Raw genomic sequence first — 19,426 nt, forward strand, 5'->3', positions numbered from 1 at the left:
TAAACTACAAGCTCTGAGAGATCCCCTTCAGTCCAAAGAGATCATGTAAACTCCACAACGAAGGGCCCCGAGGGCCATTTGAACCCTCAACCTTCTCACTGTGAGGCGAGAGCACTAACCACTGCTCCACCGTGCGGCCCGTTGATCATGAGACCTCTGAATGCGTCTCGTACTCACGCCAACATACAGCAGGATCGTCTGTCTCCCTCGTCCTCTGACCTCCGTGCCACCGCCTGCACGCAGGTCACCTCAGTGGAGCCTCCATGCTGATGATGGGCTTTACCACAGTGGAGAGCGCGCTGCTGCGGGTCCACTCCTCTGTGTGCCACCGAGCAGCCGTCACACCACAAACCTTGTGTTTCCAGAGCCTGCTTTGATGAGCAGCTTCGGTACCGTCGCTGCCGCAGCGTCAGGATTCACAACACAAACACCAATGAATTTAAAATCTCTGGAAATTAGGCTGCATTTGTAAAGAGTTTGGATAGGAAATAAAAATGGTTCCATGATTCACAAGTTTCAAATATTCCTTTTATTCACAGCAGGATATCAACAATAAATCACACAATGAGATGTTAGAGAGTAGGGATGCACCGATTCCACTTTTTAAAGGACGAGTACAAGTAGAGTACTAACCTTTAGCTACTTGCCGATACAGAGTACTCAACAAATGCCATAAAACTTCATTCATGCTGGTAATGGTGTTGGTGCATCCTTATTGGAAATTGAGAAATTGTTGATAAAGAATACTAACTTATTTTGGAATTGATGATCGATACTAATCACCAATCAGAAAATAAATGAATAGACAGTAAAGTATGTTAATACATTTCTTTTTCAGAGCAAATCTAACTGACCTCAATGAAATCCTGGATTTCTCCGAGGTAAGCAGCGATCACGAGTTGCTCTTTGGCCTATGTATCTCTGGTAGTGGACAGGACGGCAGCAGGAATTATTGGCCTTGATAACCATGTTACAAGCCACAATCACACGCGTCTGTCTCGGTATGACTTGAATTCTGCAGCGGTTGTTGCGCCTCGTGGTTTTCACATCATAGACCTTCATGTTTGACCGGCTGATACACAGGTTACGCCCGTTCTTCACCCGCAGGCCCCTGGTGCAGATGCTCTCCACATTCTGGTTGGCCTCCATGAAGGACTGGGTGGAGGTTCGGCACCACAGCTTCTGCTTCTTCAAATAGCTTCATGAGGAGATCAACAATTAGTTTTGCACACGTTGTCGTGACGAGACACTGAACAAAGACATCAATGTAATCTGTGACTGCCAGCTCCTGCTGGATCAGGCGTTCAAAATGAAACAAAAGTATTTTCACCTTTCCCATGCTGGTAAGGAATTTCTGTCAAAAACAGTTTGGAGAACATGCTTATGGACAAATTGTTTGTAGTTGGACAGCGAGCTTCTGTTGGTGCACGGGTCAGAGGCTGACACATGGATTCCAGCGAGGAAGATCACTACAGTGAAGATGTTTGCTAGCTTGAGGATGTTCATTATGTCTACAAAGAAAGAGGCGAAATAAGTCAGGACACGGCCTTTACGCATAGAAATATACATCAACACATATCCCGAATGTTATCTTACAACCAAAACTTTTACGAAGAGCTGAGTCTGTACTCTCCCAGAAAGGATGGCTTTTTTGCACAGGACCAGAATGTATGTGTGGCACCCTGGATAATTCATTAGTTGATATAATGTCCACAATTATTAGCTCATTTGATTTGTTTGGTCCACCATTATCATTTTTCTGATTAATATAATAAAAGGCATTGCGTCACAAGGAAAATTAACTTGCTTTTGTTTAAGTATTTTCATGGTGATCCCCACTTTCGCCGCTCGGGGTCAGTATTCTGCCTTTTTTACTGTAGGAAACTGCTGTTAATTGACAAACGAGGAAGAAAGCCCACGAAGTTAGTCTGTACTACAGAGGAGTGAGTCAATATTAACAATATTCTGTGTTTCATCTGTATTTACAAGTGAGTAAAGTGGAGAAGCGCCATGTATATTCTTTTCTTCCACCCATCTTTCATTTGTGGTGCCATGTTTCGTGTTCGTCGTCTGTTAATTATAAGAAAAGACGGAAGCGACCGCTAGCATCGGATGCTAATATATGTTCACAACCAGTACTAGTAACCTTATGTAATTGTTTCGTTATACTATTTGTTTTTATGTATCTTCAATGTGTTAAACAGTTGGAAATGTATCGGTAAATATAAGCCACCATTAGCAGTTGTGTTTTTTGTGTTTAATATCTAGTAATATATGTTCAACAGTACTTCTACAATAGTAGTTACAGAAAGGGTGGAAGAAAGCCCAGCTAAATATTCAGTACAACAGTGGAGTGAATCAATACTGACAATATACTGTGCTGCATCTGTATTTACCGACTGAATTTGTTTCAAGTACCTTTATTGGCAGTGGATGGACTCCCTCACCATTGTGTGCAGGTAACATATGTTCCATGTGCCTGCAGAGTCTCAATGTTTTTGTGCTTTTGTTTGAGGTATAATGAAGTATGTGAGTATCAAGAGTGATTGAGGTTTGGATGTGTTACTGCCATAAGCCAATACAAAGAATTTTATGACAGGATGTGATCTGTCCTCTTGTATATTTACAGTTCTGATATAATAAATCACTCATTTATCTAAAGAAGTCCTGATTCATAAGATCATGTTCAGTTTTTACTTCTTGAAAGATGTTAATTTCCTCTTTCTTGATAATCGCGCATGAGGAAGTTCACCGCTTCCTGTCCACTGTTTAAATGCTGAGTCCAGTTGTTCTGGTTCAAAATTCCCATCATCAACAATCAATTTAATGAACCCGGTTTCCTTTCTGATTATTAACTGTTTTATCTTCATGTGTAATATTTTTAAGGGGACTGACATGATAGGGTTTAAATTTGCATCATAGGCATTTTTCTCAGAAATATTTATTTCCAGATTTTGATAATAATTTCTGGACACAGACATTTTCTGATGAAAACAGGATTGTGAAAGATTTTTGAAGACATCCAGTGAGAGTTTTAGCCTCTTTTCTTACTATAAGTTGTCTAACAAGATGTCATTTTACTCACTTTCTGCCACATTTTTATCACAGAGAAAAAAACACTGTTGTAGTTAACTATTGGCACTACAACGTGTAATTAATCTTTAACAAAACTGGAGTGTTTAAATTCTCCCCTGTGCAAATATTTTAATGAGTGACTCATGGAGGATTAACAATAGTTTCCTATGTGTACAGACATGTACACTGTACATAATGTAGAAAATGTACACAATGATCCTTAAAGTCATAACAAGACAAAAGTCTCAGGAAGCCTTTAAAAGAACACAGTTTGCCAGGAAAGTGAAAAGTTGAAGTTTCAGTGGTACTTGACACAAGTACAAGTAGTTCTACCAATACTACATTAAATTACTGCAGTGAGATAAAAACGTCTGCATACATTAATGCACATTTAGAGTCCAAACTTATAAACTATTTGCTAAAGTTAAAACTTCTGAAGAAGCTTTGAGTTCGTCTCTTTGAGTATAATCTACAAAGTCAATATTTTGCAGAGTGGATTTGATCAAGTACACATTCATACAGAATAAATGCCGAACAAAAAGAATATTTCTAGGATTATTAGTGAGTTTGAAAAGCAAACAAACCTGTTAAACCGGAGAGACTGACGAGGAAGTTGTCTCTGATCACTTTGACAACAATCAGCCCCCAACATCTGTAAGACACAAACATTTATACACAGTGTCGGCTGGTGATAAGTATCTTAGGTGGGGCTCTTCATTATTACTCATTCAGCCAATGTTAACTTCATTTGAAGAAAATGCCTTTATAAACCACATGACAACAATCTTCCATTTTTTAGATTGAGAGGCCTCAGTGATGAAAGTTATCGTCCTTTTAAACTGCTCGTGACTCGAGAGCACTAATTAAAAGGACTTTTATTAACACACTCGGAAACCAATACAAGCAGAAGCTTCATTAGTCCCTTTTAGTAAATGAATGTGTTTTGGGGCTGGTTGACTGGAAATGACAGTTAGTCTGAGTTTAGGATAAACAAAAGGTATATCAGGTATATTTTCAAACAACACGTCAGTCACAACATTTTAGAATGCTTTGAAAGAAACCTCAAAAGAACAAAGTGCAAAATAAACTGCTTTTTTAAGCTCTTAGATTTCCAGTTATTAATAAATGTGAGCATGTCTAAACATTTATAAACATTTACAAACCTGGACACGTTTCTGTTTGTTTGTAATTATAAGTAACTCTCCTGAAGAAAGTTGAACCTGACCTGCAGCTTTTCAGCCAAATTTCTCCTTTCAAACCGGTAAATTAGAAGAGATGTGACAGTTAATAATCAGAGATTAATCGCTTGTCGTCTTCATCTCAACATCTCTAGAACACGGGAGAACAGATCAGAACTGACTTTAAGTTAATCACTGAACCAGGGGGGATTTAAACGGCGCCCCAAGACTCGAACATCAAATGCCACTGATCAGTCACTGGTGTTAATCGGTTACTGGTCCGATCGCTACTAAACTGTATAGTTGGCCTGGTTGTTTATGTTGGTGCACTGGTCAGAGGCTGACACTGGGATCTGTCCTCTTGTATTTTTACATTTCTGATATAATAAATCACATAAATCTTATAAATTAACCCCTTCCTCTCCACTGTTTAAATGGTGAGTCCAGTTGTTCTGATTCAAAATTCTCATCATCAACAATCAATTTAATTAACCTGGTTTCCTTTATGGATTTCAACTGTTTTACCTTCATGTGCAATATATCAGATCCGGGAGTTTTAGTAAGAAAGTAGGGATGAACTGATACCACTTTTTAAACGAGTACAAGCATAGTACTAACCTTTCACTGCTTGCAGATACAGAGTACCGATACGAGTACTTATTAAAGGCCTTCGAGCTTAATTCATACTCCATACACAAACGGTACCAAAGAAAAGTCGCTTATTTTAGTTTTGAGGGTCGTTAAAAATCAGTAAACAGTAATTGATTAGAAACAAGTTGATGTTAATACATTTCTCTTTCAACGCAAATCTAAATGAACTCAATCACTTCATGGAATTCTCTAAGGGAAGCAGGGAACACGAGTTGCTTTTTGCCGTCTGTATCTCAGGTAGTGGACGGGACGGCAGCGGTTTACAACCTTGTCACAAACCACGATCACACGCGTCTGTATCAGTCTGACTTGAATGCTGCAGCCGCTGTTCTCATCCGTGGTTATGACATCATAGACGCTCATTTCTGACCGGCTGATACACAGGTTACCGCCGTTTTCCGCCCGCAGGCCCCTGGTGCAGATGCTCTCCACATTCTGGTTTTCCTCCATGAAGGACTGGGTGGGGGTTCGGCTCCACAGATCCTACACTACAGTGAAGGAGATGCCGGCCAGTTTGGTGATGATCATTATGTCTTCACAGAAAGAGAGAAAGAGAACAGGACACGACCTTTATACATTGAAATATACATCAACACATATGATGTTCACAATAATCCTTAAAGCCACAACCATGACAAAAGGTTCAGGAAGCCTTTTAAAAGACACAGTTTAAAAATAATGTCAAAACTATAAGTTTAAATTGTACTTGACACAAGTACATGTACTTCTACTTCAATGAAGAACTGAGTTTTGCCATTATTACATAAAGACATTTTACACAGTGTTCAAACTATTTGCTAAAGTAGTTAAATTCGTCTTGTAGAATCTACAAAGTGAGTACTTTCACTTTGCAGAGTGGATCTTGTGAACTACACATTCCTACAGAGTACGAGCAGAACAAAAAGAGTGTTTCTAAGATTATTAGTGAGTCTGAAAAGAAAAAAACAAGCCTGTTAAACTGGAGAGACTGATGAGGAAGTTGTCTTGGAGCGTTTTCGCTCAACATCTGCAAGGCACCAACACTTGTGGAGGGAATGGCGGCCATGCTGCCCCCTACTGGCAGGACAGGTGTACACGTGTAACACAGCAGCCATGAACAGATTTAATGAAAAGGTTAAAAAAAAATTTGTTGATTTTTTTTTTAAGCCTCATTTTCCATAAAATATCAAATAGTTTTGCTTTCTCTCAAGTTATAGATGAGCTTCCAAATGACTCTACAAGCTGTGAGAGATGTTTCAGCCTGGGCAGAACATTTAAACTCCACAAAGGAAGGCCGTGTCGGGGCATTTGTCGCCGTCCCACCCACACCTTGTTTCCAGAGCCTGCTCTGATGAGCCAGCCTCAGTACAGCCACGGCTGCAGTGTCAGGATTAACAACACAAACACCAATAGATTTAAACTCTTTCGAAATACGGTTGCATTTTTTACAAAGGTTGGATAGATTTATAAATAAAAACAAGAGTTCCATGATTCACAATTCTCAAATATTCATTTTATTCAGTCGTAAATCAACAACAACTGTGACGTAGGCAGGATTCTGTAAAGGGGCGGGATCTGAAGCAACCATGCCAAGTTTTGAGGATTCAATTTTGGGTCGCGAGTCGCGGCCGGCGGTGTGCGGCCCCAGAAGCCGAAGAATCTTCGACCATCAAGAGATGAATTTGGAGGTTATTTTACATTAATCATGGTAACTTATCAGGTCAACTTTTGACTTTTACGTGACACTTTCCGTGGAGTTTGAGGGCTTTGCATCACTTTGTATAATTCCTTTTAATTCATATAATGTGATATGTAATAGGGACCCATTGTCCTTGAATATATAAGCTATATATGTAATATATACCTCTTCGTGCTTTGCACACTTTCCTGCAGCCGAGGTGTGACGAACACAAAGAGTTCAGCAATGCAGAGGTTAGAATGTCAGAGTTGGTCAACATCCTCGTCTAAAGTGCATGGCAGTGCCAGTCCTGCATCCTTAAAGAGTGTGGAGACTCACAATTCCCCCCCTGATAGAGATGGTTTGATCCGTTTAGGTGTTAGATTCACCGGAATGAATATCGTTGGCTTCTTTTTCAGGCCTAGACATTGGAGCTCCTCTAAACACATATACGGTGTTGAAATGTCTAAAAGGATTGTTGAAAAGTTTTTCAAAGTATAAAAACAGATAAGGGTTTGTATATTTCCTGTAAAACACAAGTTCTGCATTTTTACATTAAGTTCATGTTACGTGACGGGTTGTAGCGGGGAGTACAGGTGCAGTATCGGACTGGTACCGTTATCGGTGCATCCTTATTAGACAGTGAGACAGTGTTCATGAAGTGAAGAAACTTATTTTAGATTTGATGGTCGATATAAATCACCAAACAATCAGAAAACAATGAAAATGCAACACAAAGCATTTGATAAGGAACAAGTTGATGTTAATACATTTCTCTTTCAAAGCAAATCAAACTCAGTCAAATCATGGATATGTCTTAGGTAAGCAGGGAACCTTACTCGCTTGTAGGGTTCTGTTTCCCTCGTAGTGAACGGGAAGGCAGCGGTTTCCAACCTTGTCACAAGCCACAATCACATTGATCGATTCTACACTGACGTTGATTCTGCAGCCGTTGTTGTCCTTCGTGGTTCTGACATCATAGACCTTCATCTTTGACCGGCTGATACACAGGTTACCGCTGTTCTTCACCCGCAGGCCGCTGGTGCAGATGCTCTCCACATTCTGGTTGGCCTCCATGAAGGACTGGGTGGAGGTTCGGCACCACAGCTGCTGCTTCTTCAAATAGCTTCATGAGGAGATCAACAATTAGTTTTGCACACGTTGTCGTGACGAGACACTGAACAAAGACATCAATGTAATCTGTGACTGCCAGCTCCTGCTGGATCAGGCGTTCAAAATGAAACAAGAGTATTTTCACCTTTCCCATGCTGGTTCCGAATTTCTGTCGAAATCAGTTTGGAGAACATGCTTATGGACAAATTTGTTGTACTTGGCCAGGCAGGTCTTGGTGGTGCACGGGTCAGAGGCTGACACAGGGATCCTGGCAATGAGGAAGATCACTACAGTGAGGAAGATGTTGGCCAGTTCGGTGATGATCATTATGTCTTCACGGAAAGAGAGAAGGAAAGCAGGACACAACTTTTATCCATGGAAATATACATCAATACATATCCCGAATGTTATCTTACAACCAAAACTTTCACCAAGCGCTGAGTCGGTACTCTCCCAGAAAGGATGGATTTTTTGCACAGGACCAGAATGTATGTGTGGCACCCTGGATAATTCATTAGTTGATATAATGTCCACAATTATTAGCGCATTTGATTTGTTTGGTCCCCCATTATTCTTATTGTGATTAATAGAATCGAAGTTCTAAGTTGTAGCATATTGCTTTACTTGAAATATCGCGATTTATGATGAAAGCAGAGAGAATCTGGACGAACTCATGATAACTGAGCAAAAACTAGAAGATAAATGCACGATTTGTTTGATCAAAACAGATTTGCAATTAAATTAATATAATGTAGACATTAATATTATGACTGAGTGGGACTTTTAGCCTCTTTTCATGCTGTAGGATTTGTAACATGATGCCACATTTTTATTACAGAGGAAAAACACTGGTGGTGTTAACTATGGACACAAAACAATTACCGGTAATTCATCTTTAACACAACCTGAGTGTTTGAATCCTCCATGTGCACATATTTTTAAGCTAAAAGGTTTAACACAGACATGTACACTGTACATATTGTACGCGATGATCCCTGAAGCCATCAAAACGACTGCATACCTTACTGCGCATTTGTAGTACAAAGGGAGCGCTTTCACTTTCACTTTGCTGGGAGCCTTTTGTGATCTACACATTCATACAGAATATATGCAGAACAAAACGAGTGTTTCTATGGTTATTAGTGAGTTTGAAAAGTGAACAAACCTGTTCAATCAAAGAGACTGTGATGAGGAAGATGTCTTGGAGCGTTTCAAGAGTATCGAGCTGCAGACAGCTGCCGCACACACTTGTAAGGTACAAACACTTATACAAGGAATGTGCTGCCCCCTGCTGGCAGCCTTGAACATCCGTTCATCCATCCTCACATTCACACACATGCTTGTGGACTGCGGGAGGAAAACCGGAGAAGAAATCCACTCTCACAAAGGGGGGAGAACATGCAAACTCCACACAGAAAGGCCTGGCTGGTGTTTGAACCCAGAACCGGTGCATTGTCAGCCCTTATTGATAAGAATACACCAAAAGTTTTGTTTGCACAACATCTCATTTATTCTGAAAAATAAAGAATAAGTACAAAAGCAAAGGGAGAGCTGTTATAGGCAACAGAAATGTTGACATTAAAGTGTTTGTCTTAAAAAAAGAACCTTGCTAAATGAAGCACAGACCATCCTCAAATCACACTTTATTCTCACTACTAGTAATATCTCACTCAGTAATGGAGGGTTTTTGTTTTTATTGAATAATGACATTATCTACATGATTTTTTTAAATTGATATTAATTAACAAAGCTCCAGTAATCATGTGTTTTCACATTTTTATGATCGTAGGGATGCACTGATGCATGACATTAACCCTTTAGCAACTGGCTGATACCGAGTACTTTAAGTCTAATTTATACTCCGTACACAAACAATATGCAAAGGATATGCGTTTCCTCAAACCACCTCTGCACAGTCTCTGCTTTGATCTCAATACATTACACATTAAAGGTAACCTAAAATCTGCAATAAACCCATGAAATTAAAACACAATTTACCAAAATTCCCTTGCAATTATTTAGCACCACCCTCAACAGAAAAAAAAACCTAATCTACAAAAAAACCTGTAATTTTTTTTCATGTTAATAAGTGATTCCATGACTATTGTCGAAGAGGCACCAGTGTGTTTTTTTTTATCTTCTTTTCTTTTTTTATAAGACAGTGTATTTACAATAGACATCCTGAGAAATTCAACCACAAAAAAGTCTGACTAAAAGCAGTAACGACAACAAGTCACTCAATCCTGGAGCAGAACAAACATATCAAATGTTTTAAGCCCTTTGAAATTTCACAGCGCGAAGCTGTACTTGTTTAACTCCTCCAGCAGCTACGCAGCACAGATAACCAGAGGATTTTGGTTTTTCTCATTTTGATGATGTGGACTGAAATAGGGACGGATCTCATCGGCGAAGGAGCACTCGGTGAACGAGTAGACGTGAGACTGAGTTGTGACGTCGTAGAAGGACACGAGGCCTTCCTCGTAATCTACAAACACTCCCACTTTCTTCGGTTTCTCCTTCAGGCAGATTCTGACGGGCGGTGCCGTCATGGCCGCGTACTTTTTATCTTCGTAATGCACAGCGACCCAGTAACCGTTATCAGGGTTCAGCACCAACTTGCCCGTACGGTTTGCGCTGCGTCGCGTCACACCAAGGTCCCATCCGGACTTGTTGGCGACCTCCACCTCCCAGTAAGCCCTTCCAGAAATCAGGCTGTTGAGGCCCAGGACACAGCCAAACATGTCGAACCTCTCGGCAGTGTTGGCAACTTCGGTGTTGTTTCCGCTTTGCACTTTCTTCCCGTCGGGAGAAAGAAGGAGGCTCCGATGGGCAGTGGCCGGATCCAGCTTCACATCCACTGCAGGTTGACAATATAAACCCATCAAGGAAAAAAAAGAAATCATGGTTAAGGCTCCATTTACACAACATTTCAAATGAAAACAGAAACGTTTTGGTTTACATGACAATGATTCTCTGAGTCACTGAAATCACAACTTTTCGAAAACGACTCCCAAGGTGAAACTTTATGAAAACACTCAGGCTCTATTCTGCATGAAGACGGCGGAAACGTTGCTACTGTGCATGTGCACATTAACTATAGCAAAAAGTTCTCCTGCAGATGTGCGAGTTGATGGACAACAACAACGCTTGCCTCCAGAGTGTCATGACTCCAAGTCCATATTAACCCGAGACTTGGTAGTTTTATTGTTGACAGTCACCTGTACTGTAATAACTTGGTCATGTGTCCATATGAATATCTATGTACTCCCATTGTTAATGTTTATAGTGTCTTGTTCTCTGTGCGCATGTATGTGTGTGGTTTGTTTGTAAAAACAAACAGCAGCAGGGGAAGAAAGAGGAAAAAAATGGGAAAAACCCTCCACAAAAAACAAACAGCGCCCACTAGTGGCTGGACATGCCTACTACATCGTTTTCAGCATACCTGCTGTTTTCGTGCAAACAGACATAGCTTTCAAAAGGCTTTGTAAATGTAAAAGTTTTCTGAAACAGAAACACACAGTAGCAGGGTTTACGAAGGTTAGCATTTCCCCCAGTTTCCACAGGAGTAGAATCGGTGCATTTTCAAAAAGTGATGTCTGGCTCCCCCGACAAAATCTCCGATCCCAGGTTGGAAGTAACTTCACTACGTAGTATTAATTTGAATTTGTCTCTCTGTAAATATGCAGTTTTGTTTCCGGCTTGCATACATACAAATGTAAACACGCACCTGCAAAGGTCGGAATCCTCCTCAGTTCTGGAGAAACAAAAATTTCAGAAAGATATAAATACGAATGATCCTAAACTTTTGGAGCAACCTGTGGCAAACATGAAAACGCACCAACTAAAGTGAGCTTTTCCAGTTCCTGTTGAATCTCACTCATCATGGTTGAAGTTGCAGCTCTCAGGGTACCGAAGGAGAGCGAAGTATCAATGTTAGTCTCCAGGCTTGTTAGAGAGGAAACCTGCGGGCAAGAGAAGAGTGTCACTAAGAGGAGGCCTGGTTCATTTTACACACAGGAAATGCTGTTTGAAAAGTAGAACTAAACAGTTTTGAGTGTTTCGTTCACCTGGAACCCTGAGTTGTTGTTCAACTCTCCAATGGCCTGCTCCAGTGTAGCAATTTCTCTCTGTAGATTCTGAACAAGACTTTCAGCTTCTCTTTCCACTTCCCTTCTTCTACAAATTAAAGCACGTTCGCATGTTAGTTCGGATAAAATCAAGGCTCGGTAACTGTGCTCTGTCAGTGTTCCTGAGCCACTTTGGACCGACCTGTCCTCCAGCGGTTGAAGCGCTTTCTGACAAGCGTCCCGCACAAGTTTCATCACACTTGAGAACACGTCGTTGATCTGCAGCCATTCGGCATCCAGACAGTTCTGAAAGAAATGATGGATGAGGACGTCATTGGTATGTTTTACCGCCGTGAATCATGTGAGGCGCATGTTTGATTTAACGGTTTGGAGTTGGTTAACTTCATTCAAGGGTACTCATTGAAATACTTACATTAACGTGTATAATTTTTTATATACAAAAATCTCTTAAAAACTGAGCAAACATCACACACATATCAGTAGTATTCTATAATATGTGAAATTTGACTCACTGGAACTGCTCAACACAGGAAAAATTGCTAAATTTACCATGGTCTGTTTTCAAAATAAAGCTGTACATGCCTTGCTCATGGACTCTCATTGCTGATCAGTGGGATTTTAATCGTTGAGCCTCCAGTTTCATAATTTCTTACCTAAGATCAAGAACATCCACAAAGTCATAACGTTCATGGCAGCTCACCCGACAAGCTCTTTCTGATGATCTGACTTCCACCATCCTGTCCTGTCTGACGTCAATCTCCTGCTGTAAATCAGCCTTCATCCTTTCTTGCGTTCCCTTGAAGAAAATACATAAATCCCAGTTAAATACATAACAAGATGATCTAGTAAAGCTGGGGCTTATCAACTGGATCAAGACTTCCATGCTCTCCTGGCTTGCAAACTTTTGTAGTTTTTGATCCCGCTTTTTTTTATTTAATTTTTTATTTACTTTAGTTTTGCCTCTGGTATAAGCTCCATGTAGCTGTCATGTTGGACATTTCTGCTTCATCTGTTTCCTCATTTTATTTTCAAATCTCATGTTTCAGGCTCCTTCACTTCCCCTCCCTGTGTCTGATTGCCGTTCCCTGCCCTGATGTGTTTCACCTGCGCCTGAGTGTGTGATTGTCTTCACCTGGTAACATCAGTTAACATTGGATTTCATTTCTGTGTCATGGGGGCCAGTTTGTCTGTGATCTTTGTTCTCGTCATTTCTAACATTCTGCTCTTGGGAGTCGGTGCACCTACACTCTTTTCTCTCACCATCTGCTGTGTTTGGCATTTTGAGACCTGTGACGTCAGCTGTAAGGCGAGTTTAGATGGAGCGGGTGAAGAAGATCAGTGGTTTACTTTCTTTAGCATTCATTTAAGGGCGTGTTCACTTTCCCCTGTTTGGTCTGGACCAGAGTTCTCTTACGTAAACTCGCCCACAAACCAGAGCAAACAAGCGATCTCTGATCCCCTTCAAAAGCTCGGTCTCACTTCCTTTACAAATTAGCATTCTAGCGGGCGAGGTGAGAAGACGTTGGCATAGTGTGCAATGCATTCTGGGTAGTAAACAATCAAAGCTAACCGCACAAATCAGAAGAAGCAGATAGAGAAATAAAAAGTTGGACAATATCTTGTCGGCAGACATGGAGTAGTGAGGAAGAAGTAGTGAAAAAGGCGCTTATCTGGTCTGATGACTATATATCGGGGTTGTTTGTGGCTACCTAATAGCCATGAGCTAACTAGCCTAAAGCAGAAGGACTTCCAGTTTCAGTCCGGACCAATCAATGAGCTGTGTTTCTTTTTTTACTTCCTCTCTGGTCAGTATTTGTTTTGGGCGACAGCGCCCCCAAACCAGCAGCTGGTGAAATTGAGTGACATTTTCCAGGCGGTTTGATCCGGTCTCAAAAGTAAATGTGAACGCCAGCTGAATCAAAATGAAGGTGTGAAAATTCTCGGCTCCCTTTCCTCCCAAGTGAACTGAGTCAGTTAGACATTATTTGTAACTTGTTCCTTTCAATATCTGGGCTAAATGGGTTCAAGCTCAACAAACAAACATTCAAATGAGTCAGACATTTGCCATACTGTGGTGAAATTAGGATATCCTAGTGTTTTGTCCAAGTTTGTTCCCATCTGTGAAGCCTTCCGTTCAGTTTTAACCCCTGAAGAAAACAAGATTTTTACATTACATTCGATTATTATTGGGAAAAATTGCTTTGTTTGCATGTGAGAAACTGACGAAAGATAATTCTTACGTGCACCCATGAGCTGCGTCCCATCTGGAGTGTTGGTCTGGGGGACGAGGTTTGGAGACCCGAGCACATTCTGTTGGAAAGATTAAAGAAAGAAAATGGATCTTTTACCTACGACAATCTGTAAGAAATGGAAGTGTCTTGCCTTAGTCAATTCACCGTTGTCTATAAAAGTACCTCCTGCTTGACAGCAGTATCTGGCCTGTAGTTTTGATGAAGTGGTTGAATAGGACATTATTTGTACCTGCTGTTCCCAAGTAGAAAAGTCCAGTGCTCGACGAGATTTACTGGTGGTTTGTTGAAAACACTGCGGAGTCTGAAAAACTGCAGAGAAATAATGAATCGCTAAAAGAAGGTAAGCAAGAAATTCATGAAGTAACAAAGGATTGATACATACATGAGTCACTTCTCTCATTCACTGTAGGTTGTGGAGATGGAAGGTTCATTTGTGTGGTGACGGTGGGCGTCAAGGAAGACTGGAAGAGAAATGTTGATTTCGTTAACTACTTGAACTGAGCAATGCATTTCCTCAGTTTCTGTCAACAGCTAATTGTTCCCTTTTCTCTTTTTAAAAAATGGCATCAATAATGTGACTTGCGCTGCACCCAACATTGCATCTAATGATAATAGTTGGTTGGGTTTCTAAGCTCCGCCCCCTCAACTCTGTCTAATTAGCTACATAACAACTACATATTTGTTAGTGTTTCCGACATCGTTTTCAAAATGCTGCCATGTAAAAGCAAAACGTCTCTGTAACAAAAATGCAAAACTGTCGCTTTTTCAATGGAAACATCATGCAAACGGGGCCTGAGACATATTCTAACATCACTGCCTTTCACATCCTCTGCTTTTATAACTGTATTCCCTACTTTGATGTGTGATTTTCAGTTTCAAGGTGCTCATAACAAAGAACTTGTTCCTTTCTATACCTGGGCAAAATGGGTTCAAGTTCAACAAAGTCAGAAATTTGACATACTGTGGTGAAATCAGAATATCCTAGTGTTTTGTCCAAGTTTGTTCCCATCTGTGAAGCCTTCCGTTCAGTTTTAACCCCTGAAGAAAACAAGATTTTTACATTACATTCGATTATTATTGGGAAAAATTGCTTTGTTTGCATGTGAGAAACTGACGAAAGATAATTCTTACGTGCACCCATGAGCTGCGTCACTGCTGGAGTGTTGGTCTGGGGGACGAGGTTTGGAGACCCGAGCACATTCTGTTGGAAAGATTAAAGAAAGAAAATGGATCTTTTACCTACGACAATCTGTAAGAAATGGAAGTGTCTTGCCTTAGTCAATTCATCGTTGTCTATAAAAGTACCTCCTGCTTGACAGCAGTATTTGGCCTGTAGTTTTGATGAATTGGTTGAATATGGTTTTTGCTGAGGGAATCGTCCACCTCCCCGGCCCTCAATCCCTGTAATGCGTACCTCATCAGGTCCTGGGGAATTGTCAGGGCAATGTCCAATGTGTCTGAAAACATTTGGAAGAATCAGTTCATGTTGCTACATATATAAATATATTTCTTTACTAATATCTATGAAGGATCAATGAGTTCACGTTGTCAAGCCACTATCAATAGTCGGGCAGAAGATTGTCATGTCGATGTTAGGTGGCAGTGTGTCTCTTCATTTTGGTTGGTTGTGCTCCACATTGTGTGCAGTAGGAACGTTGTGCATAATTACTTATTATGAAGGCTGCATTACAACAGCCACAGTTGTGTTAGCCATTCCACTCAATACATCATCTTCATCAAGATGAGTGAATCAGGCAATGTGGAAAACTTGCTGGTTTTTGTAGTTATTTCGTGAATTTTTTTTTAAAATCATTAAAGTGTCATTGAAATGATTTGAGGACAATAACATTTTCTAAAATGTATTTTTTTATAGGTATGAATTGAATTTAAAGGTCCCATATTATACCATTTTCCAACAATATCACATAGTTGTCAGAGGTCCAACAACATTGTATTCAAAGTGCATTTCCCCAAATCCAGCCTTGGTCCTGAATTTCACCCAGTCTAATTGTCCTTCTAGTGAATTCAGCGGAGAACAGGCTGTTTCTGTGTCTGTGGAATGAGCTGTGTCTGTGAGCATGTGTCTTGGGGAGAAGAACTTTCCAGTGTTGCAGATTAACGGGTTTCCCTGTTAACTGGTGACCGTTTAGTGTTCCTTGTTGGTGCTAATAACCGATGTTAAAAACCCAACAGAAGTCCACAGCTGTTCTGACAGAACACTATTTATTTACAAACTTAATTTACAATTAAGATTTGAAGTGTTGTACCTTTCACGAGTCTTATTTTGATATATGCTGTTACTAGCAGCAACGATGGATGCTAAAGGATGTCAGTCACCATTCAACAGGGAAACGAGTCAATCCAATTAAAGTGGCACTGTAGAATGGGATTCCGCTGGGTTCTGGTAATCTCCGGATATAAGCCCATAATGTACATAATGATAAATTCATCCGTTGTTTTGTGCTTATTTGTGTTCAGCATATCAATGTTGTTATCAACACAGATAAAAATATCTTTTTCATTGACTTTTGAAAACATTTCTTCCACCCAGTCCTTAAATGCCTCCTGATTTGACCCTGGTGCTCTAAATATACAACTTATTAGCACTTTTTCTTTTCTTTTTAATCACAGATTTCAATTGTTATACATTCTAATAAGTTGTCTATAACAGCTGTCATATTTTCTACTATCTTTTAATTTAAATAATTCCCCACACGTAAAGCCACTCCTCTTCCACTCTTGTTCTTTCTGTTTGTACAATTAAATTCATAACCATTTAGTTGAAAGTCTACTCCTTTCTCATCATTAATCCATGGTTCTGATATTGTGATTTTTTTGGAACGGTTTTATGAATTTGCCTGAATATTCTTTGATGCCACTGTGGTTTGCATAGAGGTTCCTGCTATTGAAGTGAACCACTGATAATTTGCCATAATTTGTGGTTGTATTGTTCATCTGTATAGTAGCAGCAGGTGTCTTTGATATTATAGGAAAAGAATATGTCACGTTCCATATCCATTAGTAGATGGTTGATCTGAAGCTGGTGCTTGTGTCTGTAAGTGTCTTTCTCTGTGCTTTGTTCCTTTACAAGCTGATAAAAGGATTAAAATGGCCAAACCAGCTTACATCATACACAGTTTTGAGTTTTAAGGGTAATACTACAGATGATTTTGCCGGACTTACCAGACTTATGATAGGGTTTACTGATGAAAGGCTCCTCTATTTTGATTGGTGGTCCCGGATATGTAATTCTATGGAAGCCAGTAAATTGTTGATCCTCAGGGATCCTCATTCCTTTCACCGTGCATCCCATCTTCCCCTGGTGAGTTCTCAGGCCATGGTAAGTTGTTATTTTGGACCAACCACAGTGGCAAACCTGAAGACTGTTGTTGAACATGATGATTTCTGTAGAAGACAGAGACTGATGACATGAATGCACCATTTGTTTTGTGAGGCTGCATGAATATGTGAATGAGCTGCCTGTGTGTCTCCTCGGCAGCCGATTGCAAATCTGCAGATTTGAAGCCGTTTCAGAAGAGGATAAAAAGCTGGAGGCACTTTCGCTCACGCTGCACGGCCGCACCTACTGTACTTCTGGTTTGTTCTGTATTTCCATGTCAACACCGCGTGAGTCATTTGCATGGTCACGACAGCCGCAATAATGCGTTCACGATTACTTATGAAACAAACATTTCTGGTTCATGTTCAGGATTCAAGCACTTTAAATTCATTATAGGACTTTTCTCTCTCAGCAATCCACATTTCCGTCCTCTGGCCTGCTTTGAAATGTATTTGTTCCACTTCAATTAGCAGTAGTTAGACATACAGTGACAACATGGATGTCCAGGACTTTGTCATGCTGATTTTCTATTTGAACCACGTAGATATAAAATGACCCAGAAGTTTAAAAAAATAAAAAATAAAAAATACAGACAATTAAATAATCCTGAAATTTGGTGTTCAGACAGTTACATATTTGTGGCTCTTACAAAGTTGTCCAATTCTTTTGGGGACAATGAACAATTTCTTAGAAACGGATCACTTTTTCAACAGCAAGAATACACTCGCAAATGATTTCCACTAAAGTTTGTTTAAAGTCATTGTATTCAAATACAGAACTACAAACACAGCCGGTAAATTGTGCCATCTTTTCGTGCACATATTTTTTAACCTGTCAAGTTCTGTTTGTTCATACAGAAGTAAAAATGTCCTCAACCGTCAGTAACATATCAGTTTTGTCCCCGACTGGAAATGCAAGTGATCTCTTGTTGTGGAAACCTTCCAAGTTTTCCAGATAATGTGGCAAAAGCATTTAGTAACTGGACATTTTCTGATCTTTTTATAGTCACATTTGGCAAAATACTTTCAGGCAACACAACAGCACTGCTAAAATTACTATGAAAAAAAACAAAAACAATGAAATAATGTACACAATGCACACATTATAAAAATGTACTTGTAATATAATAATAATTATTATTATGAATAGTACTATATTATTAGTATTAGTTATTATTATTATTATTATTATTATTATTATTATCATTATGTATACAATGTATCGTTATTATTATTATAAAAACATTTTTGAACAGCCAATAAGTTTGATAAAAAGCATGAAGTTAGAAGGAGCTGCTTACCCGTCTCTCTGCTGACTCGATACTAAACTGTCCTTATCTCTGGGATCCAAACACTCAGTCACAGTTACAGTTTCAGTTTCACTTCATCCAAAACAGGACAGAAACCGAATTGGAAGTTGTTATGGCTTCATTACATTTGAAATGGAAACAGTTACGATGTTATTGGCTGTTATAATCATAACTGGTTGCTCCAGCCTCCCTTCAGGATACTGACATGGTACTGAAAATGACTCAGAGATGATTTTAATACAATGAAACGGAGTCTCCTCTGCTTGGATAGAAGTTCATTATAGGCTTGGTTCCTTATTTCAGTTGCGAGGTGGGGCAGGTTTCACTCAGTTTGTTATACAAGCCTGTACAGAGTGTAGCCTGTGTAATCATCAAGGCAAGGCAGGTTTATTTTTATTGCACTGTTCATACACAAGCCAATTCCAAGTGTGTCACTAAGGCAAAGACATACATCAAACTTGATTAAAATCATAGAAATAAAATAAGATAGCGAGAAAATAAAATAGCATTCAAAAGACAATTAAAAGAGGAATAACAGGAAATCCATGCTTCCTGAACACACTTTGAAGCAGAACCCGAGCCAGAGGGGGGGTGTTGGGAAGGGTGACAAATCGAACCATTTTGGAGACGCGATCAACACTGGTGAGTATTAACAAGTTTCAGATCGGATCCAGGTTGGCCAGTGACAAAGTCCAGGATGATATTAGACCAAGGGTGTTGTGGGACCGGTAACGGATGAGGGGGTATGATAAGGGGGCGCTTG

General features: G+C 39.9%; 2 protein-coding genes across 3 annotated transcripts; both read right to left on the reverse strand.

The window, feature by feature from the left end:
• Positions 1 to 508: 508 nt before the first annotated feature.
• Positions 509 to 8,945, reverse strand: LOC308123431 (uncharacterized protein). Of its 2 annotated transcripts, XM_080485934.1 has the most exons (7): positions 8,840 to 8,945; positions 7,820 to 8,006; positions 7,401 to 7,687; positions 5,172 to 5,437; positions 3,660 to 3,727; positions 1,331 to 1,511; positions 509 to 1,198 (listed from the first exon to the last, which is right to left on the reverse strand). In XM_080485934.1, exons 2-4 carry the CDS (start codon positions 7,999 to 8,001, stop codon positions 5,388 to 5,390), a joined length of 519 nt encoding a protein of 172 aa, XP_080342060.1. In that variant the 5' UTR covers positions 8,002 to 8,006; positions 8,840 to 8,945; the 3' UTR covers positions 509 to 1,198; positions 1,331 to 1,511; positions 3,660 to 3,727; positions 5,172 to 5,387. The 2 variants fall into 2 exon arrangements, with proteins under 2 accessions (XP_080342060.1, XP_080342059.1); XM_080485933.1 differs by having other exon boundaries at positions 3,660 to 5,437.
• Positions 8,946 to 9,168: 223 nt separating this feature from the next.
• On the reverse strand, positions 9,169 to 18,673 carry LOC308123430 (uncharacterized protein). Its single transcript, XM_080485932.1, has 14 exons — positions 18,655 to 18,673; positions 15,320 to 15,471; positions 15,146 to 15,215; positions 14,976 to 15,052; positions 14,397 to 14,475; positions 14,244 to 14,323; positions 14,003 to 14,072; positions 13,833 to 13,909; positions 12,463 to 12,558; positions 11,944 to 12,047; positions 11,742 to 11,850; positions 11,513 to 11,636; positions 11,402 to 11,428; positions 9,169 to 10,531 (listed from the first exon to the last, which is right to left on the reverse strand). The coding sequence occupies exons 2-14, from the start codon at positions 15,431 to 15,433 to the stop codon at positions 10,002 to 10,004; spliced, it is 1,557 nt and encodes a 518-aa protein (XP_080342058.1). The 5' UTR covers positions 15,434 to 15,471; positions 18,655 to 18,673; the 3' UTR covers positions 9,169 to 10,001.
• Between the last annotated feature and the right edge of the window lie 753 nt (positions 18,674 to 19,426).

The sequence above is a fragment of the Lipophrys pholis genome (genome assembly GCF_963383615.2).
Source record: "Lipophrys pholis genome assembly, chromosome: 18".
In the NCBI taxonomy this organism is placed as follows: Eukaryota; Metazoa; Chordata; class Actinopteri; order Blenniiformes; family Blenniidae; genus Lipophrys; species Lipophrys pholis.

Bases quoted from the DNA above. Each gene is read 5' to 3' on its own strand.
- LOC308123431 (XM_080485934.1), bottom strand. From the start codon at position 8,001: ATGATCATCACCGAACTGGCCAACATCTTCCTCACTGTAGTGATCTTC. The intron at 7,688-7,819 runs GTGAAAATACTC...CTCCTCATGAAG, and splicing joins TCGGAACCAGCATGGGAAAG to CTATTTGAAGAAGCAGCAGC. The intron at 5,438-7,400 runs GTAAGGTTCCCT...CTTTCTGTGAAG, and splicing joins AAACAGAACCCTACAAGCGA to ACATAATGATCATCACCAAA.
- LOC308123430 (XM_080485932.1), bottom strand. From the start codon at position 15,433: ATGAGGTACGCATTACAGGGATTGAGGGCCGGGGAGGTGGACGATTCC. The intron at 15,216-15,319 runs GTACTTTTATAG...TCTTTCCAACAG, and splicing joins ATACTGCTGTCAAGCAGGAG to AATGTGCTCGGGTCTCCAAA. The intron at 12,048-12,462 runs GTGAGCTGCCAT...CATTTCTTTCAG, and splicing joins CATCAGAAAGAGCTTGTCGG to AACTGTCTGGATGCCGAATG.